Source organism: Meleagris gallopavo, chromosome 20 (genome assembly GCF_905368555.1).
Source record: "Meleagris gallopavo chromosome 20, MGAL_WU_HG_1.1, whole genome shotgun sequence".
Taxonomy (NCBI): domain Eukaryota; kingdom Metazoa; phylum Chordata; class Aves; order Galliformes; family Phasianidae; genus Meleagris; species Meleagris gallopavo.
In genome coordinates this window covers 2,686,795-2,714,236 of record NC_139423.1, presented here as the reverse complement: position 1 = coordinate 2,714,236, position 27,442 = coordinate 2,686,795, and the positions used below count along the sequence as shown (strand labels likewise).

General features: G+C 51.0%; 1 protein-coding gene across 1 annotated transcript; it reads right to left on the bottom strand.

The window, feature by feature from the left end:
- Positions 1–434: 434 nt before the first annotated feature.
- HS3ST3A1 (heparan sulfate-glucosamine 3-sulfotransferase 3A1) lies at positions 435–27,367 on the bottom strand. Its single transcript, XM_085239971.1, has 2 exons — positions 26,502–27,367; positions 435–4,657 (listed from the first exon to the last, which is right to left on the bottom strand). The coding sequence occupies exons 1-2, from the start codon at positions 27,077–27,079 to the stop codon at positions 4,039–4,041; spliced, it is 1,197 nt and encodes a 398-aa protein (XP_085096097.1). The 5' UTR covers positions 27,080–27,367; the 3' UTR covers positions 435–4,038.
- Between the last annotated feature and the right edge of the window lie 75 nt (positions 27,368–27,442).

The following is a 27,442-nucleotide window of genomic DNA, read 5'->3' as shown; positions in this document are numbered from 1 at the left end:
TCGCTTTACTTGACCACACAGAGAACCTGATCTATGGGGGCTGTCTATGTTTCTTGGTGCATTGCTCCCACCTCAGGTTTCACACAGAGCAGGGTTTTGGGAAAGAAGGAATTCCATGAATGGTGGCAAAGGGACATGGCAGGGTTTGCTGAATGGGGAACAGAGGAGCGAAATGCAAAGACATGGTTTTCCGAGGTGTTTTGCTGCCTAAAGACTGTAGTAAGACATCAAGCGTCGCTAAGTGCAAGATAGAAGGCTGTGGAAGTGATGCCAAGAAGATCAAGAGCCAAAGTGGGGATCTCCAACCAAGCAGTGCCAGCTCAAGTGGTTTTGTAGACTGACTCTGACACGAGTGGGTAATTCTGCTTTTGCCTTTTTCAGAGCTCCCTGCTCCTTCCAGGCTGCTGCCGCCAGCAAAAAGAGAGCACAGCCTCTCAGTACCCGTAAACTTTATTAAATGTGTGCTTTTTCATTCTTAAATTAAATTAAAATCAGTCTGCTTTATACTGGAATAGCACCAAAGGGAAAGAGATGACAGCATCACAGAGCAGAGGAGAGGGAGGAGAGAAAATCCAGAAACCATTGTGTAAGAACAAGAACTTTTTTAATGGTTAAGAAAACGGGCATTTTTTCCCCAAATGTGGAGATGTAACATTGCATATGCTAGTGTGTGTGCCAGAGAACCAAGGAGGCTGTGCATCAGGGTTAGTCAAAATGACTCAGTGAAGGCTGGGCATCACCAAATGCTCCAGAAATTGGACTCTGTGGTGCTGCAGCCCAAAGCCCACTCCGAATTCCACGTACAGGAGTCACCTTCACTGTTCTACATGGCGTGTTGGCCTTTGTGTTCTTTCTATCTGGGTACATTCTTGTCTAGCAGCGTTTTGTAGGAGCTGAGGACATTCACTGCATGCAATCAGTGCTGCTCACAGCCCCTCCTTGCCTTCCCCCAGGTCCCAGCAGCAGAGGCCGTGTCTCACAGTGCCAAATTGGGCTCAAAAAGGAAATCCCAACTGGTCTGAAATTTTCAGGGCTCTGTAAAGTTTTCTTTTCAAGCAGATGTTCTGAGACTGTAAACACCGTGAGGTGTAGGAGCCCGAGCTTTACAGTGCCTAAGGGTGCATTGGATTATCGAGATCAGAAAGATCTTAGTTACCTGAATTAATTTCTCATCATTAATGTATTGATTTCTCTGCTTTTTTTAAAAAAAATCATACTCTATAGGGTCACTTTCATTTTTACTTATAGCTGCTTTTGCTTAGTCCTCCTAACACAGATACTCAGTGCCGTGGGCCCAGGAGGGCTGCAGGTTTCAACACTTGACTTTCAATTCTTCTTAGGTTAAAATAATCTAAACTTCATGGCTGGATTTTAAAATAAGCCTAAAGAGTTTAGAGGCTTAAACACCATTAGAGTTCAAAGCGATCTGATTGCATGACCTCTTTTTAAAAGCCATTGTTCATATGTGGAGGGATTTTCAAAACTACTTATGGCCCAGATAAAAAAAATAAATCAATTACAGCCCCCGATCCCTACATGGTTTGACTAGGTGTGCATCGAGGGAGTCAGAAATTAATGGACGTAGAGCATTTGAGCATTGATGGGAGTTAAATTTGGGATGCTGGGAGTGTTTTGAAGGCACATATGAGAGTTGGGCTTGGGGATGCACTGGAGCTGTATGGATTTAATGGCAGTGATTTGCTGGCAGTTGTAGAAACTCGTTTGTAGGAAGGTGCTTCATACTGCTAGAGCTGGTTCAATATGGGGACAACAATCTGTAGCACTATAAAGCAGTTTATGCTAGTCTAAATATGACCATATGAGAGACAGTAGCAATATAATGATATTGATTTTTTTTTTAAATTATGCTCAAATGATATTTGTACTTGTCAAAAGCATGTACAGCTTACCCCATCCTTAAGTCTCAAAGGAGCTACCTGCGTAACTCTTTTTTGCAGCTTGGAAAACCTCCTTGTTGCCTGGGGTAGGGATAGTGGGAAGGGGAGAATAAGCAGTGGGGCCAGATAGGGTTGCACTGAGCCAAGGGCCAGGACACAGCTGCTGCCACCAGCCCCATGCCACAGCCCTGCCATCAGGGCACGGGGACCTGAGACTAGCTTTGAGGGTACAGCGGTGGGGGAAAGTCCTGGGATCCCACAGTGCAAATGAAATGGTCTTAATTGCCTTGGGAACTTGGCCTTGCATGCAGAACCAGGTGGGTTTGTGTCCTTAAGGATGCAGGGATGGGGGCTACAGGCAGCCAGGAGGGGATGTGGCTGAGCACCTGCAGTGGGACTTGGTGCCATGTAGTTGTCCAGGTCTTGAGCTGTTCTCCTGACACAGCAAGCAGGACAGTCAAGCTGGAAATGACTGCTATTGAATGGCAATTTCTGGTACATGCTCTGCATCTTTTCCCTGTGAAATTCTTTGGACTCCTTGAAAACTCCGCTGTGATTTCATTAGGATCATGGCCAACATAGAATCATAGACTGGCTTAGATTGGAGGGGATCATCTTGTTCCAACCCCCTGCTGCAGGCTGGTTGCACCAGCTACTAGATCAGGCTGCCCAGAGCCCATCCAACCTGACCTTGAATGCCTCCTGGGATGGGGCATGAAGACATGCAGACAGGCAGTGAGCAGAGGCTTCATGATCCTTCCCAGCCAGCTTTTCCAGGTAATGCCCATAATGCCCAGTTAAGTTTATTGGCCCCCATCACATCTTTCTTCAAGTTGGGCTTAGGAAGGGGAGCATCATGTTGGTACACAGCACCATGCCATAATTAGGTGCTCCTATCACCTAGAAAATGCTGGAGATAAAGAACCAGCAGATAAAGGAGCCCACAGTAATGCAGGATCCTGCTGCACTAATAGATTTCTGTCTCTGAGCCATTTCTACTGTCCAAAAAAGGTGATAATGATCAAAGCAAAGAATTTAAAGCTTCGGGTTATTGCAAACAGATTCGTTTTGCCTGACAATTTCAAAGGCCTGCACAACCAATGCTCTCATTCCCACTTCCCCCTCGGTTCTTCTTCAGGAAAGGATAAGAAACCTTCCACCAACTTCTCCTCATTCTGAATGCAATTTTTCTTCATTATGGCTTAAAGATCATCCGCCAGACACTGTAAACTTGGTTCCTGTGTGTGAGCAGTGGGATGGCGGGGTCCCACCACCTTCCAGATGTTTAATGAGCATCCCCAACAGGTCCACATGCATCATGAACCTTTCCCTGCCCATCACCCAAATCCCTTCAGATGGGCCCCAGTGGAAGAAGTGCCCAGCAACAGGGGTGCATGCTCCTGGGAGCAGGGACTTCCCTTGAATGGGAACTTCTGACTGCTTGACCATTTCCATCCTAAAGTCAAAAGAATAATTTGTTTTCTTTTTGGTGATTTTTTTTGGGGGGGGTCAAAAACAAACCAAAGGAACATTGCTTTTGGCTTCTGTAAGGTGAAAATTAAATTTGGTCAATGAAAAGAGGTTGATTTAGTGAAGAGGCAAATGTCAAACAAAAAACGGATAAATGAAAAACTCTCAAAGATTTTATGCAGTAAAAAATATCTCCTAGAGTAAGGTTTTGAAAACCAAATCAGATGTTGCACCTCCTTTGTTTCATTATGAGAACGGGACAAAAAGGTCTGAATTGGCATTTCCAAGCCACAGTCTAGCTGATCTGCCAGGCCATGAGCTCCTCCTTTCACCTATCACTTCTGAAGGTGACCTGAAGACACCTTGCAGCTTTGTACCCCAGTATTTCTTTTTATGGATCCCAGTGCAAAACCAGGGGCCTGCTGGAAGAAGCACCCAAGCCGTAGGGGATGTCCATGGCACCAGGCTGCAGTTCACAGCCTCTTTTGGTGACAAATCTCTGAGAGAAGAAAGAACCAAGTAGGGTCAAAAGGAAAAAAAATTAAGAATGAATCATGTTTCAGCACAACTATTATTATTTTTTTCTGTATTTCCCCCCGCCCCCTACTGATACGTAAAAAAAATATATATTATATTATATTTTCCTTTTCTTAAATTATTTTTGTCAGCCTCAGTCCCAGCCGAAGTCCTGCCCCGTCATCTGGTAGAACTTCATGTTGAAGGGCCGGTAGAAGTCCCGCAGCCTCTGCACCACCTCCTGGTCGATGTCGGGGTGGGTCCTGCCTTTCGTTTTCCCCAGGCAGTGGGGTTTGCTGCTGCCCTCCGCCTTCTTCAGGCAGGGGAAGCCCTTGGTTTTGTTGAAGTAGAAGTGTTTGTCGGTGATGATCCTCTTGAGGCCCAGAAAGTCCTGGACCCTGCCCAGCTCCCCCGCGGGGTCGCTGATCAGCCTCTCCCCGCTGACGAAGAGGATCTGCCCGATGGGGAAGTAGAGCAGCCAGTTCTCCAGGTGCTTGGCGTAGATGCCGATCTGGATGGCGCTCCACGAGGTGTCGATCAGGCCCGTAGTCCTGTTTTTGAAGGTCAGGCTCTCAAAGGTGGGGATGTCGGGCTTCTTGGAGAGCGTCTGTGTGTAGTCCGAGATGGCTCTGGTCACGGGGTCCCGCACCACCACGATCAGCTTCGTGCCCTTGGCCATGGAGGAGATGCGGGCTGGGGCCTCCTTGGTGACGAAGTAGCTGGGGGTCTTCTCCATGGTGATCTGCCCCTCCAGAGTCCTGGGCATGAGGTCCCTGAAAGGAGAGGGACACGTTAGTGCCAAGTATTTTAGAGGTGTCCAAGTAGCACAGCCATGATGTCCTCACACCTCATGACTCCAACGCAGCTCGCTTTCCTTCTAGCATGGATAGTCAGCCCACAGTGCTCCAACTCAGAAAGCATCTTAGCACACACCAGAAACTTGGTGTAATCCTATTCTGCCCTCAAAAGGACTTCTTGAGATGGATCCCCCCTCTCATCCTACCATGAACAGATAGTGACAAGACAAGGGGGAACAGTCCTAAACAAGAGGAGGGGAAATTTAGGTCAGATATGAAGAGGAACTCCTTTACCCAGAGGCGGTGAGGTGTTGTCCAGAGAAGTGTGGTTGCCCCATTCCTGGAGGTTCCCAAGGCCATGGATGAGGCCCTGGGCAGCCTGAGCTGGTGAGGGGCAGCCAGCCCATGGCAGAGTTAGGGCTGTGGACATTTAAGGTCCCTTCCAACCTCACCATGCTGTCGTTCCATGATTCTATGCCATGACACTGGAAGAACAGAGCAAACCTCTACAATCCTGACATCCTACCCCTTTTAAATTCCATCCTGCCCACACTGGCGTTTCCTGCACATTGGCTTAAATTCCCCATAATAACAGTGAATTTCTTGAGTAACAAGACTCTCTTTCTTCAGGGCACAAGGGATTTTTCAAGGGGCAGGATGTAAGACTCCATCTTTTGGTATTTTCAAGGTGGCAGCAAGCTGATGTCACATAAAAATGTGCCATGTCAGCGCCTTGATCTCTGCAATTTCCTTCTTCCACCCAAAGAAATTCTGCGTACAGGATGCTGGGAAGCTCTCCTGGCCCAGATGAGGGCTCAGTTCTGGGTCACTCCTGCTCTCCTGGGCTGGGCATTGGGTGGGATATGCTAAAAGAATGCAGGATTTGGCCAGTGGATGACGTCTGAGTTAAACAAGGCAAGCTAGAAAGGTGCAGGACATTTTAGCAAATGTTCATCTGCTCCTCCCGGGAGTTCCATTAGCTCTCCTTGCACAGAGACACCACATCAGATCCATCAGATTCACACCACCCAGTTATTACCCCCAAATGGGGGCTGCAGAATGCCAGAGGTTCACCATTTGGTTGCATGACATCCATCCAAGGCAGCGGATTTTTCCTACACCAGCAGCCCAAGGGCAACAGGAGATGGATGGGGCTTCACCACCGTGCCACCACTGTTCTCATGGCAACTGCAGCCCTGGGACCCGCGTCCTGCATGCCCTGACCCCAGGCACTGACCCCATGTGATGCCGCATGGTGACGGACTGCTCCCTGCTGCAGCAACATCTGGTGTGCAAAGCTGGGCAATACGCCGGCCAAATTAAACCCATCTATCAAGACAGCAACAATGAAAAGCCAACAACAGCTAACAACACCAATAACAACCAGATCCCAGGCTGAGTCGTTATGAAACAAACGAGGCAGTGAGGATTGACCGTTCCTAGTGCAATTCTTGCTGTTTGAAACCGAGCTGCATAGAGGCTGAGCAGAGGCATGGTCCCTACAGAAGCCACCTCTTAGTTGGTGTCTGTTGAGGTTTTCTATTTGGGGGAAAATCCCTGAATTAGGGACAAACAAGCTGAGTGGTATGAGAGAGCTGTCACTTGCTAAAGGACGACAAAGGGCAACAGAGCTATCAGAGGTCTGGAGCACAAGTCTTATGGGGGGCAGCTGAGGGAACTGGGATGGTTGAGTCTGGAGAAGAGGAGGCTCAAGGGAGATCTTATCGCTCTCTACAGCACCCTGACAGGAGGTGGTGGAGCTGCTGTCCCTGCAGGTGTTCAAGAAGAGCGTAGATGTCACATTGAGTGGTGTGGTTTAGTGGTATGGTGGTGATGAACTGATGGTTGGACTAGACAATCTTAGTGGTCTTTCCAACCTTAATGATTCCATGATGCCATAGAATATCGTTTTGGACACTAAGGATGGAGGTAGGTTCAAAACCAGAACAAGGGAGACCTCTGCCAAGCAGAGCCATATTTCTGTGTTGGGATTTGCTATCACCTGATGCTGCAAAGCCAAAAGGATGTATGGGTCAGAAATAGCCTGGCCAGATTTCTGGTGGGTTAAATCAATTGATGGCACTGAGATGCAAGAACCCCTGATTGACTTCAGCCTTAAGTAATCCCCAATGCTAATCACACCCAGCTGGATGCAGATGACAAAAATACCCCTGCACATTGCCTGTTCTCATGCACCCAACGTTGCCTACCACTGTTCAGCTGTGCCTGCTGCACCCATTCTGTGCTTCTGTGCTTAAGAGCCACCTTCTTACAACTGTGCTTGGCCACTGAGCAAGAGCAGCAGCCCGTGCAATGTCATGCCAACCTCTGTTTGGGTTTTGGTAGTTTAAGTGTTGAAATCTCTGCTGCGTCTTCCTGAGGAGCAGATTAACCCCTTCAATGGCTGAGCTGCAGCACAAAGGCTTTCTTCAGTGCTCAGGAATGAACCTGCACCTCGGCTGCCAGCCCGGCGGGCAGGGACATGCTGGGACCCACCGGGAATGTGCTGCCACAGCTTCCAGGAGATTAATTAATTACAAAGGGCATCTTTCATGGACGTAAACAGTTGCTTGGAGGCCTCCCTGGACTAATGGCATCTGGGTTTTATTGCGAAAGAGCCACTTGAAAAGACAAGAACCACAAAAATGTTTTTGGCAAGAGCAGCCACCAGCAGACCCTGCCAGAATAAATGGATTCTGTTATTTTAATTTTAGTAGAGCTCGGGGCTTTATTTAATTACTTAACAGGAGAGGAGGACTCTCCTCAAAGGGTGCATTTGGGATTTGCGTGCGGACTCGCAGTTGGCCCTTAGTGGGGCTGCACCAAGGTCTCAGCCGTGCAGTGGGTGCTGTGCTGGGTTTAGTGGCTCATGCACCCCAATGGGTGAGTCGTTCTCGTGGGCACCTTCATGCTGGGGTCACCCTGGGACGTCCCTATAACTGGTCCCCAGCCTCAGGCACTTCTGGTGCAGGAATGATCTTTGATGTCGTGTTTATTATGGCTTTTATGTCTCTTTATTGACTGACTGCATAATGATCCCTTTACAAATCTGAGCAGGGCGTTGGCCTGACCCTGGCCATGGGATCAGAGTCCTTAGAGACAGGAGTTGGTGGTGTGTCCCTGTGAGAGCAAGGTTCTGGGGAACAAAGCAGTGCTTCACGTCCAGAAACGGCAGCAATGTATCAGGCTCCATCCCTACAAGCAGAGCACCCAGGAGGGTGTGTTCGTGCAGGGTTTGCAGCCTGCAGCGGTGTCACAGCTGCAGCAGAAAAGTCCTAAGCTGCAGTGTGGGGGCACAGCTGGGAGCAAGAAGCTGGGACACCTGGGGGCTTTCCCCAGCCCGTTGCAGCAGCACAGGGACAGAGGTGCTGGTTGCAGCATGACACCTGGCAGCTAAGGGGACAGGATTGCTGCACTGGGCAGGTGATGGGAATGAAGCAGAAATGGGAACCAGGATCAGGCCTGGTGTCACGGTGATGGGCATGCCTGTGGCAGCCTTGACGGAAGGGCACGCATGCAGCAGCCTTAACAGAAGCACAGAGCCTTCTTTGGCATGAGGCCACTGGCTGAGGAGAGTGGGGAAACTGAGGCACAGTGCATGCAATGCAGCCTCATGCCCCACAGCACAGTGTATTTCTCTCTGTCCTCCACAGCCCCCAGCCACGCGGGCTCGTCCTCTTTCCCACTCCATTTCCCTTCCTCTTCCAAAGCATCTCAAGCATTTCTGCATCAGAAAATGCTAAAAGAAAACAAGCACTGCCATCACATGCAATTCCCTTTCCCTCCTCTTAGGCCCTTGCTCCCAGGAGGGCCATTACAGCACGTACAGGAGATTAAAAAGAAAGATGCTCTGGAAAGAGTGATAATGTAACCTGGAGTGTGCACAGATAAATAAATTAAAACCAATGCCTAACGAGACGGAGCTGTCCTCACATTGGGCTGGGGACTGGCAGCTCTGAAAGGGCTGTGAAAGCAGCAGAGACACAGCCGAGCTCCCTGACCCTCCTATTCCTTCAGACATCACGTGGGATCAATATATGGTGAGATGCCTTTCGGGAATCTGGTAGGACTACCAAAAAATCCCAAGGAAACCCATGGGAACGAGGAACGTTCATGAGTGGAAAATGCTTGGAAGCACCTATGGGGAAAACAGGACACTGGGTGTAGAACTACTGGGTAAAACCCAACTCCTGCTGACATCAGTCTCAAAATGACACCTCTCAGGGCACAGAGATTTTTGTTCTCCCCAGTGTTCCTGAGAGGATATTCAAACCAGTGCCCAATTGTGCTGAGCTGAAAGGGCAGGAAGCATTCAGCATGCTGACATACCCACAACCTCTGCACTTTTAGGCTCCCGGGAAACAACCCTGAAATCTGGAGCTGGGCACAGCATGGGCACCTTCACTCCGCAGCCTGCACACAGAGCTGCAGCAACGTTGCCTTGTGCTCCTCCTGCCCCAAATCTACCCAGCCTGTGCCTGCTGACAACAGCAGCTCCTGAGCTCATCGTGTGGCGGATGCCGGCGTTTATTTGAGCAACCCTCGGTATTTATGGATCTCATTACAGCTGCAGCTGGGAGCATCTGTTTCCACGCTGCGTCTGTCAGGCAGCATCTTATCAGCATGGCTGCCGACCCCTCTCTCCTTCCTCTGCCATCCCTTGCAGAGGAGGAATCCAGCCTCCTCTGGGCTGTGGGATGGGCACAGCATCCCCAAGGGATGGTTAAATTTGGCTAAAATCAGTGTTGCTCACTCATGTCCCACTCTGATGCATGGGAGCAGAACCGCTGCCCATTGGGGCACCCAGCCAAGTCCTTCTCATGCTGCTCATCGCTAATGCCTGGAGGACCAAATACTTAAAAAGAGCCTAGATTAGGAAGACAGCAACATGGCATTGGCTGCAAGTGCTTTCTTACTTCACCCAACAGAGAATTGTAGCTCCTGCCATAGGAAACTGCAGCAAAACACAAGTTAAGGGTAACGACAACAGCCTGACACAGCATCCCTAAAATGCAGCCCTGTGTGTCTGCCCCAGCCCTCATCCTGTTCCTTTGGGATGGGCTGGGTAAAGGGAATGCCACTTTACAGCCAGAGGATGTCTAGGGATGCTCTGACCTAAAAGTGCTGCCATAGCAGCACTGCTGTCTGTGCACAAAGCACTGCAGTGGGGTGGTGGTGTTTTTTTTTTTTTTTTGTTGTTGTTTTGTTGTTTTTTTTTTTTAATATATTAAATACATAATTTATATATATATACATAATTCATATATTTATATATCTATATGATTTTCACTTATTTTATAAAAAGCAATTTCTTTAATTTATTCCCTTGCTGCATGCCAAGCATCGCAGGCATCTCTGCAAGGGTTCAGTCACTTCAGTGCTTCAGAAAATCACTCCAGAATGTTTTGCTGCCCCACAGCAGGGACCTGGGCACAGCCTCCATGGACGATGGCCCAGCTCCAAGCTCAGCCCCAGGAAAAGCCCTTTTCCCTTCTGAGAGGCTGGGAAAGCCATCAAAGCTGTGCCACCAGGAGCTTCATCTGCTGGGGTTGACTTCACCACATCTTCCCTTGGCTTTACTGCATCTTCCCTTGGCTTTCCCAGCCCCCTCTGCAGCAGGGGAGCCCTGCAGTGTTTCCTCTTGGCCGTGACCACAAGCCTGCTGCTCCTCAACCTCAGTGCTCTTTGCAGGGCACAGGGAAGGCAGAGAGCAAACACCTTTGGGGAATGCCCTGCATCAGGCAGCACACACCCTGCCATTCCTCATCATGCCCAGATCCATCCCATCACCTCTGGCAGTGACCTTCTACAGCTGCCTCTACTACTCTACAACCTACCAATTCTGCCAGATTTTGCCAAAGGGGGATTTTTTTGGGATGCAGATGGGTCACAGCTTCTGTGGGGATGAGTGTGGACCTCAGCCTGAGCCTCACCTTCCACCCTGATGTTAGCAAACCCTGTTTTGGGACTGGCCTTGCAGTCCTGAATGAGGGTTGCGTTTTTTGTTCACAGCAAAGCTGTGGCTACAGGAGTTGATATTCAGGAGCCTAGTATATAAACAGAGCAGGAGACAGCATGTGCTCTGAAAAGCTTCTGGAGTAAAAAGACAGAGAGATGAGAAGGAAAAAAAAAAAAAAAGAAAAAAAGGCATAAGTGACCCAGTAGCAAAACTGAGTCTGGTACAACAAACCCGCATGACTGCTCTTCTTTCCCGAAGTGTTCAGTATGTAAAACCACCCCAGCACCCTCCCCAGTGCTGCTGCTGGCCCCACAGGGACCATCCCCCATCTCTGCCCCACAGATCTCACAGATGGGCTCAGCCATGGCAGGGGGCTGGCACTGGGGCACAAATGAGAAGGACCTCCAGGACAAAGCAATATGCAGGTCATTTCTCCCCATACGGATTGCCAAGAGCGTATGCTTCAAGCACAGCACCTAAAGAGGAAGGTTGAGGAACTGTTTATTATTGGGAATGTCTCCCTCTCTAGGCCTCATTTTTTGATAAATTAGCTTCAGCTTCATTACTCCATGATATATTTCCCTTGACGTTTAATTATACTTACCCCAAACACATTAAGCCAATCAGTCTGAACAGCTTCTTATTAATATGCAAATGCCTCCTCTTTAAAAACCTGGGAATCTGTGAAGAATCTTTCCAGCCCTCAATTAGGGCCAGTGGAGAAGATGAGGACCCCTGAAATGCCCTCCTGGTCTGAACACAGGGAGGGGGGACAGACCCACCAACAGAGTGCTGCCAGATTTTGGGCTGGGAGAAGGAGACAAATGGCTGATGGAAGCCCCCAGAGGACAGCTGTGTCTGCATGGAAGTGGAGGTCTGATCCCACAGCCTCATGTCTCATCCCCATCCACACAGAGGGTGGTGAGGCACTGGAACAGGTTGCCCAAGGAGGCTGTGGATGCCCCATCCCTGGGGGCATTCGAGGCCAGGCTGGATGTGGCTCTGGGCAGCCTGGGCTGCTGGTTGGCGACCTGCACGTAGCAGGAGGGTTGAAATGAGATGATCATTGTGGCCCTTTTCAACCCATTCTATAATTCTGTGGTCCCTGGGGACCTCACCTGTGAGCCGCGGAGAAATCTCAGCCTTGCTTTAGCCAAACAAACAGGAACTGGCCTCCCTGCAGCCACGGGCAGACGGGATGTGATTTGCATTGGGCAAATAAACCGAACCACGCCATTAACCATCTGCCCTGGACGACGTTTGGGTTTTGCTTTCAAGCATCGCTTTCAGCTTCTCTGTTCTCAGATCCCTCTGAACACCGTGGGATTTTCTACTCAGAAACCAACAGGGAATAAAGGCATTGAGTCATTCCTGTGAGTAATTGGAGAGAGCCACCAGCACGGGCACTGCCACCGGGGCAGCTGTTGTCCTCCTGGGGGGTTTCCATGAATTACACCCACTGCTGAAACTGCCCCCAGCCCTCGGGGTTCTCCATTCACCTTCACTTGGCCAAACGTTAAGAGCTGCTGATGTCCACTGTCTTTTCAAGTAAAAGTCACTCATTGCATCTTGCTTCACAAACAGCTTGTAGCTTTTAAAAAAACACCATTTGCTGTGTTGGTTTTTTTTTTTTTTTCTTTATCCCCTACAGTTAGACATTAAATTCGGAACTACATCGCAATCAGTACACTACATAAATAGTCCAATTTTGTAAAACAGCTCTCATGAGCCATAAAGAAACCCAATTTGCTATTGCTATCATAAAAATATCTCTTTTTGCGTGTAAATCAAACCAAAGGGAACAGATATAGCAAGAAAATAAACTCAACTCCGCTGCTCTGCGCCTGAGAGCACAGGCAGCCGCCCCGGGGAAGGGCTTTCCTGCCCTGGGTAAACACACACAAGAGCAAATCTGTTACAAACTGCAGCCACCACTTTGTTTTCAGAAGGTCCCAGTTTATTCTTTGGCAGAAGAGGGAGGGCTGGGGAGAGGTTGGCAAGAAACACAATCCTTTCCTGTATAAACAGCATGGCCTGCGCTGATTTGAAGAGCATCGTATGGCATATATTTCATGTGTGTGTATACAGAGGGAGAGAAGGAGAGATTTTTCAAGCAGGAGAAAGATGTAAAGCTATCTTATATCATCCAAAGCCAACGTCTTGCTCGGACTTCTGGCAGTTCTCCCCCAGCCATCCCTGCCACCGCCACCCCTTCCCCCCAGCCGCCGGCTGCAGCCTCCCCCATTATTTTTCACAAAGGCATATAAATCACTGTGGAAACTCTTATTATCTTATTTTCCCTCTGCTTCCCTCTTGTCTGTTTTGAGAAAAATTAATGCATTTGTCTCCAGAAAAATGTGCAGTCTCTATAATTCAGTTTTAAAACAAGCACAACTAGCAAATGGATAGACCTCGGTTAGGAGACTCATTTTTCACACGAGTAATTGAACCCTTCCCTTCAATTTTTCCTTTGGGCGTTAAAGACAACTGATGCCTCCCTGGAATTTGCTGAGATCTAAAAAAGATTGAAGGATAGACAGATGGACAGAAAAAGGAGAGAAAGAGAAAGGAAAAGAGAAGAAAAGCAAGAAGATGAAAAACAAAAGAAGACAAGGACAGAAGTGAACAGTGAGAAAGATGGAAGGAAGAAAGAAGAAAGAAAGAAGGAATGGGAAGAGAGGAAAGCCTGAAGCATATCTCAAAGTTTCAGTGGTCTGTTCAAAGGAGCCTTTAGGGTATAGCTCAACCAGGGTCTTCCAAAAGCTGTTGGTGCCTTGGCTTTGGAGGCTCCTTCACCAAGCTGGCAAGGAGAGCCGTCCCCATTACACCCACCCATGGGCCCTGCCCTGTCCTCTGCATCCCATTCCATCGCCTCCAAAACTGGGGACGAAGAGTTTTTCCAAACCCAAATGACAGCCAGCTTGGAAGGAACCCACACCTGCCGTGCCATGGGACTGCTGTGCAGAGCTGTGCTCAGAGCAGTGTAGGGATGCTGGCACCTGAAGCACACATTGCACAGCCCCACGCTGTGCCCAGTCCAGTTCCAGCAGTGACACTGAGGACACTGGGGGTAATTCCAGCAAAGCCACAATCAGGCGAGCGCTCAGGCCAGCAAAGTCCATTGTTCTTTTGTCTTTTGCTCTATTATCTCTGTCCCTCGGGAGCGGCATTACTGCCTCCAGTGCATAATGTGATTTGCTTGTTTTCCATGTCTGGCTCGTTCTTCTTCTGTGCAAACACATTTTAGACATGCACGATCACAGCAACGCACGCGTTCTTCAAGTGAAAAAAAAAAAGTGGCCACAGCACGAACACTGGCTGTCCCGGGAGCAGGACCAGAGCTTTCCCTTGCTGCAGATTTTGTAGGATCAAGTGCCAACTTTCATGGCAACAGGAGCAGTGCACCATGTGGCGAGCCTCACTCTCCTAGAGGTAAAAACATCCTGTGAGATGCTGTGCTGGAGTCCTATATGATTTGATAAGAGATTTTTAATTTCTGGAGCATAGTGTGATGTGTTCTTTTCCTGTTGGAGAAGTACACCTGTGTGTGTTGTGTGCACAATGGAGGGTTTTAGGAGAGCCAAACCCACTCTTCTGAGAACAGAGGTTGTTTCTTAAATTATGCTGAGAAGCGACTTCTTTATATATCACCACACATCTCCTGCTGCAAGGCCAGAAAATCCTTTATCTGTATTATAAAATAGAGGGACTGACCTCAGGCTATGATCTAAAATATATGGAGTCACACAAGTTTACCCTCACAGTCATTCTTCATCCTTCCTGTGCCAATTCTTTGTCCTTTTGCTAAATGAAACTTTAATGGTGAGGAAAGGGCTGCCCACTTTCATTCCTGGAGCAAAGCAGCCAAGTGCAAAGAGGGCAAAAGTCTCCAGAAAACAGAAAGCTTAAAAAGATTCCTCGTAGCCTCATTTGCAAGTTCTGTGTGGGGTGGGGGCCAGGGCTGAAGATGCAGAGCAATTTCACCCGGCCTCCTCCAGCTCCGCTGTCTATTGAGGCATTTTAGCCACAGCTCAAAAGGTCGTGCATTAAGAGCTGTTTTATATGCTCAGCTATTCCACCTCATCCCAGGGAATGCATCACTGTCTCACCCGGTATCAAACAGAGTCATCTTACATATTTCAGGAATTCTCACTTGATTGCAGATCTAAATTTCATGAGCACATTGTGCAGCAAGCAGGGGAGAGGCAGAGGTGGGGCTGGATGCTCACCCCATGCTTCCCTCCACATCCTGCATGGGGATGCAGTCACTTGGGCATCAGTGTGACATGAGGTGATCCAGCTCATTCATGGATAAGATGGGGAAAGGGAGGGGAAGGGAGGGGAAGGGAAGGGAAGGGAAGGGAAGGGAAGGGAAGGGAAGGGAAGGGAAGGGAAGGGAAGGGAAGGGAAGGGAAGGGAAGGGAAGGGAAGGGGGAAGGGGGAAGGGGGAAGGGGGAAGGGGGAAGGGGGAAGGGGGAAGGGGAGAGGAGAGGAGAGGAGAGGAGAGGAGAGGAGAGGAGAGGAGAGGAGAGGAGAGGAGAGGAGAGGAGAGGAGAGGAGAGGAGAGGAGAGGAGAGGAGAGGAGAGGAGAGGAGAGGAGAGGAGAGGAGAGGAGTCATTGGGATCCAGGCCAATAAACCTCATCTTCCCCCCTTGGCACCCAACTGAAAGGGACTGGAGCTCCTTCCCAGCAGGACCCAGGGGCTCCCACCAGTGAGATGTTGGCTCTTTGAAGCCACTTGAAAAGCTGGGACGCCTGAAACTGAAGATTCTTAAGTGTGATCAAAGAGATGGACAGAGATAGCAAGGAGGATTAATGCCTTTTGCAAAAGCTTCTTAGTGATCCCAGTGGGGCTTTTTTCAAAGGGGACTAAGGGAGATAGGCACTTAAATCTCACTCAGATCCCTTATTTAGTCTGCAAATCCCACGCTGGAGAAGAGCAGCAATGTGACCCCAAAGCACTTTCCAAGGAAGAAGCTGAACTGATTGTGGCTGGGTTAGAGCTACTCGTCCTGAGTGGCAGCTTTGGGTGGAAAACATGAAGGGTCCAATATATGGAAACAGACACTATGGGACCAACAACACACTGAGCCTCTGTGGGATGTGTTCTCCACTATCTCTAAGGAAGCTGCAAGAACTGATTACTACATGGGTTTGGTTATTCGTCACTGCTCATGTCTGCCCATATTCTCTTTTCTGCTTTACTATAAAAAAATGTATCAAGAAGACATGGAGGTTTTGTTCCCCAGATGCTCCCCAGTTGTTTGGTTCCTCGGTGCCTTACTCCTTCCCATCACCAATGTAGGAAGGGAAAGCAACACAAGAGAGTCGGAAAATAGGCACAAAAAATGAACAAAGAACCTGTTCTCATGCAAATATTCCTTGTGACAGTAATAACACTAATAAAAAGCTGCACACTGTGGGCTGGTCACAGGGGATGCTCTGTAAGCACCACTGCAGGTCCCCTCTTCCCATCACAGACATCCGCTGCGCCCAGCACAAGGCAAGCGGCTCCCAACCCACTGAGGGACAAGGGCTCATGTGACGTGCTATTGTCCCTAATTTGATTAATGAAGCGATCACACTAACGGGGCATTCCACACACACCCAGCACCTTGTTACGAGCCCACGCCAGGAAATTCCCATCAGAGCATTAATTCCCCAGTACTTGCCTTTCCCAACCTTGTCAGGTAATTGTTTATGAAAAGATGAATGTATACAATAATACTGGGTGAAGGGAGCTGATGTATGTGGTGTTAATGAATGAAATAATCAGTTTGGTAATAACTGGCATGTGTATTTGTCAAAAGGGAGCCAGCAGGACATTAGCATTCTGCAACCACCAAACCTTTATCTCCTGGGCTTGTGTTTGACAACCGCCCCCAGATAGTCCATGAATAAAATACAGAGTAGTACCCAGACATAATTAAACTGCCAATGTGGATGTACCTAAATGAACTTGATATCTTAATGACGCTGGATAGCACACAAATAATGAAGGCGGTGTGAGAGGGCTGCAGGCTCTGAATGCAGCCGTCCTGGTGCTCATTGACATGCATGGGGACCCAACCTGCACCCAACCTCACCGGGGTGTCAGATCCTTCACAGACCTCTGATGTGCTATTGTGCAGCATGGATATGGTTTTTTAGGAGTTGACTGAATTAGTAGACATGTCCCTCACTTTTATTTTTTTTTTCTTTCAGTATGGAAACTGTTTCTCCGGGAAAAGCCTGAGGAAGGGCTGCTCAGAGGATGGGGACACATCCCCAAGTAGATCAGCAGCACGCATAGAGCCACAACCCATCCTTATCCACATCAGCTGCCAATGGCAAGCCAGATACATCCACTCCTGGCATACATGGAGTATGTTTCTGCACCTGGAGACTGCCGGGCACCCTTACAGCAGGTACCCCATCCCATCCCATCTCAATGCATCTCAGCCAATACATCCCATCCCATCTCATCCCATCCCATCCCATCCCATCCCATCCCATCCCATCCCATCCCATCTCAGTGCATCTCAGCCAATACATCCCATCCCATCCCATCCCATCCCATCCCATCCCATCCCATCCCATCCCATCCCATCCCATCCCATCCCATCCCAATACATCTCATCCCACTGCATTTCATCCCATTGCATCCCACCCCACCCCATCCCAAACAATCTGCCCTGGAGCCCCAGCACTGCAGACTGTGGGTGTCCATTCCACAAAGGCAGGGTTCAGCCTTCAGGGAAGCACTGAATGCTGCTCCGTCGGTAATTGCCACTTATTGCTCTAATGGTTGCCATTTTAGCAGCAAATGAGCGACGTACAGTAAGTATCAGTTCTATGAAAGAAATCATAATGGGAAATTAGAGCACACGCTATGGGGAAGGAGCAATGCCCTGGCTAGGTGGGATGCAGCCACGCTGACAGCTGACAGCAGCACAGCCCCTGCCTGCTGCTACCGTAACTCTCATTTATTTGCACACAATGAGCTCCGTGCGTAGGAGAGCAGCATGTGCTTGGCTTGGACTGCAGTCTGAGCTGACTGGGAGGCTCAGAAACTGCATGGGAACAGGCCCTGTCTCCCTCTACAAGGATATAAGGAAATAAGGAAACATTGCTTAATGAGAACAAAAAAAGCACAACAAGTTTGGGGGACAACATTTAAAAATAAAAAAAAAATGGCAAAAACACTCTGGACTGTGACAGGGAAAGCAAATGCAGGGAGCAACCTGCTGGAGTCAGCCTGTGAGGTGGGATGAAGTACTGAGAGGTGTTAGAAACCGTAACTCCTGTTTGGGCCAGAAAACGTGCTCAGCACTGACACAGCTCAAGAAACAGCACCTAACATTAAGAAGACACCAGAGGTAGCAAAAGAGCTCTGGTCCCCACCTTTACCCCACTGCACCATAACTGCTTATCCCTGCTGAATGCTCTGCTCTGGCTGCCAGTTATTAAACCATTGCTTTCTTCCAGGGAAGGAAAGGCACAGTGAAAGGTATCCCCGTGGTGCACCCTCATTAGACAGTAATGGTGATTTCATTAGATTAAATAACTCCGATGATCCCCAGAGACCAACTGCACTTTAAACATAGAGCCGCGGAGTTAGAATTACTGTTATTTAACATCGATTAGATTACAAGGCAAATCCAATTTTTCCCCTAAACATATGATGGCCACGATTTGCTGAGCAGGAGATGCTAAGGACGGCATTCCTGGAAACCTGCCCTGGGAGTCCAGAGCTGCAGGACTGGGGAGGACTCACTGGTGAGGAAGCACTGCTGCTGTAGTGTGAGGATGATGGGTTCAGCTGCACTGTGGGATGCAGACAGACAGACAGACGGACAGACTCCAGAGAGTTTGCAAAACTCACTGGTCTGATAGATATATATATTCCTGGGGTAGTAAGGTAAAGCTGCTGGATGAGCTGGCTCCCAGCAAGGCAAGGTGACCTGGAGCAGAGCAGGACCCACCAAGGCACTCTGCAGGTGTGACCGTGGGAAACTCCCAGAGATGGAGGGAAGAGCTTTCATGCATGGCAGAACTCCCAGTGAGCTCCAGCAGCTCTGTGCAGCAGGATGATCGGAGCCTTCAGGGAGTGCCAGATCACAAGCATGGGTACCAAGGTGAATCTGGATGGAGAGGAGAAAAGCACCTGAGCTGAGGTGTGACATGGTAGCCTCGCTCACTTCTCCCTGTGATCCTATAGTAACACCCTATGGGAGAGGCATACTCAAAGCAGAGGAAACCCAACTCCGACGTGATGCCATGGGGTATCCCTCTGTAGGACCCCACTGCTCAGGATCTTCAGGACAGGGTGCCCATCACCCCTTCTACACCTCCACCCCTTACAGCAAGTTGTCAGATGGAGAAGACTCCCAGCCAGATTCCTACAAGAGGATTAACAGAATTTAGATTACACCTCAAACTAGAGGGAAAAGTATGGCTCTGTAGTGTAAGAAATGCTGGCCCTAAGCACACTGCTGTGAGCTGTAGGGCAAAGCAGGCAAACAGTCCACAGTCCTGTGACCCCTCGGGGTGTGTGTGGGACTCCTCAGTGCAATTTGTTCCTCAGCATCCCTGTGGTAGTCAGGAAAGCCTGCAGGATCATAAGGTATTGGCCAGTTGTGGGTTTGCAGTGCTGCTGGCCGGGGTCAGCAGAGCCGAGGGGAGGGTGATGGCTGCTCAGTGGCACCGACTCTGCCAGAGCCCCTGGGATCATCAGGGTGCACAGATGGGAGCCAGAAACAGGGACAAATCCAGGCACCAGCTGCAAGCTGGCAGGTCACTGTCACCCGGCCAGACACCCCATTTGTAATCAGGAAGCGATGAGCAGATGAATCCTGTGATATCTGCACCCAAATGCTTTGCTCACAGGGGGCTTGTGCAGGGTTCCTGCCTGTGTCCCACCCCCATGCTGACCCCATGATGCTGGAGGCAGACAAACTCAATTAATTGCCATGTTCTGCATCTGGGTCCGGCCAGGAAGCCCTTCCCCCACTTCTGGCCCCTCTGGAGGCTTCCAGGTGTGCACATCCCATCCCACTAAATCCTTCCTCTCTGAGCCCCTTCTTGTGGATTCACCGCTCTGGAAAGCACAGGAGGCAGAGCAGCTCTCACAAAGTCCTTTGTGGGTAAGCGCAGCCCCATTTCACAGCTGGGGAAACTGAGGCACAACCTGGGCATGGCCTTGGCTCATCATCACTCAGCCAGGCTAAAGGAGCTTCCCAAGGCCAGTCAAGGTACAACACAGGGTCCTTCTCTCACTAACCCTATGCCACAGGGCTCAGGACACAGCTTCGTCACGGTGGGAAACCCAGAAGCTGGGATGTGGGATTTCTCCCCCCAGAAAGGCTTCCAGGACTGCTCAGGTCCGACAGCACAAACACGTTCCAATAGTGGTGAAAGGTGCTGGTATACGGTGATATAATAAGGAACATGAAAGTGAAATTGAATGTTACTGATAAAACGCAACATTTTAGAGCCCAAAAATGTGCATGTGAAAGTGCATACATATCGATCATCAGATAAACACGGAAATCAGAAACAATTAGTTTTGGTATTTTCCCTTAAAAGGCAACCCCAGCAAGCACGGGCTCCGGGAGGGTGCCCTTTTCCAGCTGGAAACATCACAACAAATCACCCTTTCTAACATTTTCAGCAGAAAAAAGTGTCTTGTTAGGGGAAAAAAATTATAATGAAAATTGAGCAGCTTCAGATGGCACAGCAGCAATGGAAGCTGAAGGTCTGATGGGCTGCTTTCAGCTCCCACTCACCATCCAGGGCAGGGGATGCTGTCCAGACCCAGCCTGTGGCTCAATGGGAGTTTGAAGTTGGGATCTTTCTATCTGCACAACTGATGGTGTTGCAACTGAAAAAAGCAAGTTATGCAGCACATGCAGGAAGCAAGGAGGATGGGCTGTCTGTCCCCAAAGGGAATCAGGGATTTCTGAGAAACGTCTTCCTGCGGAATTATTTGTGATTCACGTCCTGCTAATGGTCCCACAGCTTGGGGGGAAATGTTTTTAACCCCAAGCCATGAAAACCCGCATGTTCCAGGCAGTGCAAGGACAGCAGCCAGGACAGTGGGGCGGCCCCAGCCCTCCAGACCATGCCTGAACAGCCCCACTACCCCAAAAGGGCTCTGCACCGGGGGAAATACCCACAGCATCCCACCCCAGGAACATGACCTTAGCTGCAACCTAATCCGCTTCCCTTCCCTAATACCTGCACGTAATGAATTTGCAAAGATTTATGGCCACAACAGCAGCCCCTGCTCCCCGTTGCCAACCTCTTCTGTTTCACTGCGGAGGCAGTTTGGGTTACCTCGACGCTCTCCAGGGGAAAAGCGTAATTAGCGGCTCAGGAGTTTTAATGCAGACAGGGAGGGCACGCAGGGGGGAGGTGACTCTCCGATTTGCTGCTTACTTGTTCGTTGCTCTGAGCTCTTGGAAAGGACCCAGCTCCCTTCCCCCTCCCCAGACCCAACTGCTCTTATTAGAGACTTCAAAAGGTCGGGGTGAAACCCAAGCTCAGCTGCAGGCACGGTGGTAGGGATGGGGCAGCCCCAAAGATCCAGCAGAACTACTGGCAGGAGCCCCCACAGGCAGTGGAGAAATCACAGGAGGGAGGGCCGCTGGGATCTGCAAGATCCGATCCCAGAGGAGGACATGGGATTTATAAGCAGGGTGAATTTGCTGCTTCCCTAAAGAAGCACCGCAATTTTTGCCATAAATGGGCTCTGGCCCCAGCCAGCTGGAGCCTCGCGCTGCTTTTCACAAGATGCTGCTCTATGAATTTAGCTGACAAAATCTTGGACGGCCGGGCCATACTTTCAAGCTTGCTCAGCACCAGCAGGAAGGGTCGGGACAGACCCTGCTGCAATCCCCTGGAGCATGGGCAGAGCGATGGGGGGCACACAGGTGGCACTGACCTCCTGCACCCGGGCACCAAACAGGGCGAGAAGCTGAGCTGAAGAGGAGGATGGGCCTCACAGACTTCTGAATCTCTGAACGTCCCCAGGCAGAACTGAGAAAATGAGTCCAATAAAACACTGACTTGTTTGGATGCTTTTTGATGGGGATGGGGTTGACTTCTCCCTTTGTGCCAACAGGGGAGCTCTCACCCCACCATCAGCACTGGATACGTGCTTCTTCGCTGCCCAAAGAGAAGTGATACATATGGATGCAAAATATTTAAAAGCACCACCAATAATAATAACGTTGCGGGGTTTATCTGAGGAATGAGAGCCCCAACCCCAGCTCTTTGCACTTGGATTTGTTGGGGTGCTGCGTCCAGACGGTGCCACCATCTGACGGTGCCATCAGGCACACACACTAGATGGCACTCTGCCGTGCTGCGAGGTGACAGCGAGCCGAGGCTGTCCCAGGCATCTGCGACAAGGAAAGGCCCGTCTGTATCTGCCTTCCTGGTGTTCTCAGTGCCTTAGAATCACAGAAGTGGTTTTGTTGGAAAAGACTTTTGACATCACAAAGTGCAAAACCATTACCTGACCGGCCGAGTCCTATCGCTAAACCTTAGTGCCACATCCAGATGTCTCAAACTCAAAGCAGTGACATCCCTCCTGCTTTTACAGATGGGCAGATACTTTTCGTGCCTCCAAAGTCATAGGGCACAGCCTTCCAACTGCTTCAAGCCTTCACCAACATGCCCTAGAGTGTCCAAGCTCAGATTCCCTGCAAAAGCAGTGCTGAGCACCAGAACCAGTCAGTTACCATCCTGTGACAACTCCCTGCCCAGGAGACGAGCACTTTGAGCCTGCCCCAGCCAGTCTCCACCTGCTATCGACAGTGAATTATCTGTGCTTTGCGGCCAAGACCATCCTTTGTTCCTTTTTTATACAGCACCTGGCACAATGAACTCAGTGTGAAACGTTATCTGATTACACAGCTAATAAATAAACAAGGACCTTGATCCTCTTCAGCATGGGTTTGTCCGAGGCTGCACGCTCCAGAAAAACTGCTGCGGGCTGCACTTGATGCTATTTGCAATTCAGATGTGTTTGGGAGACGTGGTGTTCTCAGGACAAGGAGCAGCCGTTGCTAAACCAGAACTTCTCACACACGCATAGCAGGGAGTGGAAAACCAAAACTAGCACGAACTTGATGTCCAACAGCACACGCCACGTTCTGGCAGGGCACGTTATGAACACACAGCCTTGGTGGTGTTGCAGATGATGCGAGGACAGGTGATAAGATCATGCTGCTCCAAGGCAGCTATTGCTACAGCATCTCCCTCCTACAGAGAGGTTTGCACCTCCTGATGCCTGCTGCAATGTTCATTAATTGCACTCACTCCCCAGCACCTCTCCCGCCACCATCCATGCCCTCCTGTCCCACTGCTGGGGTCACAAAGCACTCTCAGATGGTGCTGCTGAATCACAGGGACCACAAAGCCCAGACTTCTGGGCCAGCCACCACTGCAGGAGTGGGCCGCCACCTCCATCCCCAGGGCTCTCGTTTTGCTGTGATCTGAGGCTGGGAAATTGCACAGGAAGGTGGGACGCAGCTGTGAGCAGCAGCTCTGATCACGTTCCCCTCCCAAACCAAACCATCCCAAGACATCCTCTGTTCCCTTCCACTCACAAACATCACTGGTTGCCCGGACTTAAAGAAAAAAAAAAAAAAAGAAGGAAAAATAAAGAAAGCCTTGTAGAGAAATCTCAAGAGGCCATTAATTATGAGAGAGAGAACTCCCCAGATCTGGGAGCAGTGGGGAGGAGTGATACTTACACTCCCAACCTGACGGGGTAACTTTGAAGCATCTTTCATCTTCCCCTGGATCGGGTGTAATCTAATGACATTAGCTTGGCTTCGCTCTAGTGGAATTGGCATCGGTGCTGCAGAGCAGGGAGATTAAAACATATGAAATAAATGTTCCTGGGGTGACTGACAGCCTAATGACATTCCAACAGGCAGCTCAATCAGCGCGAGGCTAACAAAGGATCAGAGGGAACCAGCCAGACTTGCAATATCACCCACAAACACAGATATTTTTTTATTCAGGCTTTTTTTTTTTTTTTTTTTTTTCCCTTGACTGGATTAGCCCCTATTCCTGAGTTGTCCCCAGGCTGTGTGCAGCCGTGCTCCGGGTGGGGGATGCAGTTGAACGCTATTAAAACACATGCTCACCTGCTATTGAACTCTGTGAGCTCAATAGCCTTGTTCAGGGCTGAAGCAGCGATTTCTGTGCTGGGAAGTCAATGAGAGCTTTGTGGGCTGCCCCCTCCCCTCCCTTTGTCCCCATACAAACAGGGGACTCGCAAACCCAAAACAGAGAGAGCTTCCGTCAGCACACATCTTCCCTCCATATTCAACCCACACACGAGCTCGGAGGTGTCACACTTCCCAAATTAAACCAGTCAGATTGATTTTTAAAAATCAGCCTCTCTTTAAGACAGCTGCCTTCCCGCCCAGACACAATGCTGGCTGTGAGGTGAGCCATTATTCTGCTCGATTTAACAGGCAGCGCTTCCCATCACTTGTGTGCACTGTGCAGCACCCAGGGCCATGCTGACCCACTGCCATCCGTGCACCCCACATCAAGCAGCGGGTACTGGAGGTGTTCTTTTGTTCCTAGGAGGAACCACAATCCTCTCACACCTGAGGTTGCATCTGAAGCAGGTTGCCCAAGGAGGTTGTGGATGCCCCATCCCTGCAGGCATTCAAGGCCAGGCTGGATGTGGCTTTTAGCAGCCTGGGCTGCTGGTTGGCGACCCTGCACATAGCAGGGGGGTTGGAACCAGATGATCATTGTGGTCCTTTTCAACCCAGGCCATTCTATGATTCTATGACATCTCACCTCTGTGCTTCCCAGGGTCTCCTCTGCGGTGCCACCTGGACCCACTGACCCAGAAGTAGTTCCCCTGGTACAAACCTATGTCCATGCAAACAGCCATGAACGTGGTGCTCCCTGCAACAGGGTGCTGGCCGGGCCGGCTTCCTGTGGGCGCTGAAAGCCAACCCCATGTTTATGCCTTGTAATGATGCTGTTTAGTCTGACGGCTGGGAAACAGAAATGCACGTGAAACCTAAGACTCTGATGCCAAAGATAAGAAATGAGGACCCCTGGCAAACATCTGGCCCTTTCCCCAGCACTGAACCCTCATCAAAGATTACAGCAAACCCATGGAGAGAGACATTGTAAAGTGAGCATTTACAACGGGTGGATAATGGGTTACTGGTGGGCTGACACCGCACTGCCATCACAACGGGACCGTGTGCGTTCGGAGGGATTACTCACACAAGCAAAGCGGGCAAGATTAGGTCTCAGAGGAATAATCCCATACAAAGCATTCACTGTACCTCAGCCTCCATAGGGCTAATAAAAAAAAATGGTGAAATTCAGTACATCAAATAGCAGAACAAACAAACTGCAGCAATTAATGGGAGCCCTCGCGTACCCAGTGCTCAGACATAACCATTACACAAACAGCCTGCAGGGCAGCACCTCCAACGGTAGGAGCTGCCAGATCAGGACCAAACCTCTGGGAAATGAAACCCCCTGTGCTGAGGGCTGTGCTGTGCACTCACTGCCGATGGCTCCTCCTCTGTCTGGGTCTGCACTCCTCGCCCAGGCTTCATTTCAAAGCCAGCGGGGCAAACCCGCTGCTGTCTGCTCCCCAGCGCTTCGAGAGCGTCTTTGATAAATAAGCTTTCCTGCATATCCCCCATAAATTTCAGTAGATGCCATCCCAAAGCCATGTGTTTATTTTTCAAAGTCAAGCCTTGATTAAACTCCTTGAGGTTTGCAGATTCCTTTTTAATGCTTCGTTTCTGATACGGGGTCGGCATGTGGAAATTGGATAAGCGTGCACTAAAAATATAATTCTGTAGACAGCTTCAGCCCACACGAAAGGAAATCTTTCTGCTTGGAGAACCCACACCCTGCTGCCGGCAGCAGCCCGGCGCGCTCCCGACACCGTCGGACACGCAGGGAAGCTCATCACTTCCACGTGTTAAGACTTTACATAAACACTGGACTGTCGGTACTATCCTACTCCACATTTCCAGGCTGTCACCACGAGCTGAGCTGATTTTTCTCTACTGACAGCCGTGCTTCACTTGCAAGCAAAATAAGCTCCGGGGCTGCCCCGAATCCTCTCCTTTTTGCTTGCTTATTCACAAAAGCCACAAACGCGCGATGCAGAAGAGCTGTTTCTCCCCCACCCCAACCGATCTTTTCCATAGGAACCTCCGGCAGATGCTCCTCTGCGAACTTTGAAACACATGAGGAAATCATCTGAACAGCAACAATGCCCCTTGGCTGTAACGTTCTCTTTCTTCTCAAGGGGACTCCTTCCCTTTGGTTGAATGAAACACTAACGCACTGAAATAAGAACCCCATCCACCGTACTGTTTGTTTTTGAGGCAGGTGAGCGCGTGGGTTGCCCTGGAACTGACAGTTTGGGTTTACTCATCGCAGGGCTGCTGCAACATTTGCATGGGAAACGTGCGCCTTCTGCACGCAGGAGGCAGGAAAGCCGCTTTCAAGGGCTGGGAATCAGAGGAGCAGCGGGGTTCGGGGCTCGGCTCCCACCCCGCATCCCCGCACAGCCCCGGGACGCGGAGCTCATCGCGCTGGCAGCCCCCGGAGCATCCGGCAGCTCTGCCCCGCGAGAGTCGGGAGATGCGCCGGGAGCGGGGGGAGCTGAGGGTCAGGGAGGGGGCTGGCGGAGAGGGTTCAGGAGCGGCAGGGACGGGGGAAGCGGTGGAGAGCCGCGGGCTGGGGGATGCGGGGAGCGAGAGGAGCGCTCGGGCTGAGGTTCGGCGGCCAGCGGGGGGCACTGCCGGCTCGGGTACAGCGCTGCCCGGCCCCGCCGTGCTGCCGCCCGCCCCCCCGCCCCGTACCTGTACCAGGCGAGGCCCCGCTCGTAGTTGCGGTCGAAGAAATGGGGCTCGGCGCCGACGGCGCGCACGTCGGGGTGCACCCGCAGGAACTCCAGCAGCGCCCGCGTGCCGCCCTTCTTCACGCCGATGATGATGGCCTGCGGCAGCCGCTTGCTGCCCTCTCCCAGCAGCAGCGTCAGGGTGCCGGCCGTGCCCGCCGCGCTGCCCCCGCCGCCTCCTCCTCCCGAACCTCCGGCCCGGCTCCCTCCGTCCCCGGCCGGCACCTCCGGGCCCGGCGCCGCCTCCTGCCGCCGCCGCCGCTGCTTGAGCCGCTGCAGGAGCCGCTTCCTCCGCGCCGCCGCCGCCTGCCAGGGGGGCAGCTCGGCCGAGCCCCCCAGGTACCCCCCGCCGCCGCCCTCCTCCTCCTCCGAGGCGGCGCCGGCGGCGATGATGGGTCCGGGTAAGGTCTGGCAGCGATCGGCCAGGCAGTAAAAGACGTAGAGGGACATGAGCAGGGAGCAGAGCATCACCAGGAACTTCTTGAAGATGCTGCGGGGCAGCGGCTCGGCGGCGGGGGCGGCCGCCGCGCTCACGGCCATGCTACCCCGAGGCGGCGGCCGGGCGCCCTGGCCATGCTCCGCCGCCGCCCCGCAGCGCTCAGCGGCGGCGGAGGAGGAAGAGGAGGAGGAAGGGGACCGCGCTCCGCCGCATCCCCGCCGCCCCCCGGGCCTCGCCGCGGCGGAGCTTCAAGGGGGCATCGCCTCGGCGGAGCCGCCGCCTCCGGGGCCGGGTGGGGAGAATCGCTGCCGGGAGCCGCCGGCGCTTTTGGGGGGAGGTTCGGCGCGGGGCTCCCACGTGCGGCGGCCGCCGCGGCAAAGTTCGCCCGAACCACCGGCGGGGAGCGGGGCGGGGCGGGGAGGAACGGCGGCCAATGGAGGGGCGGGGGCTGCACCGCCCATCCC

Excerpts from the sequence above, each read along its gene's own strand:
- HS3ST3A1 (XM_085239971.1), bottom strand. The coding sequence starts at position 27,079 with ATGGCCGTGAGCGCGGCGGCCGCCCCCGCCGCCGAGCCGCTGCCCCGC. Across the intron at positions 4,658-26,501 it reads CGGGGCCTCGCCTGGTACAG|GGACCTCATGCCCAGGACTC; the intron begins GTACGGGGCGGG and ends CTCTCCTTTCAG.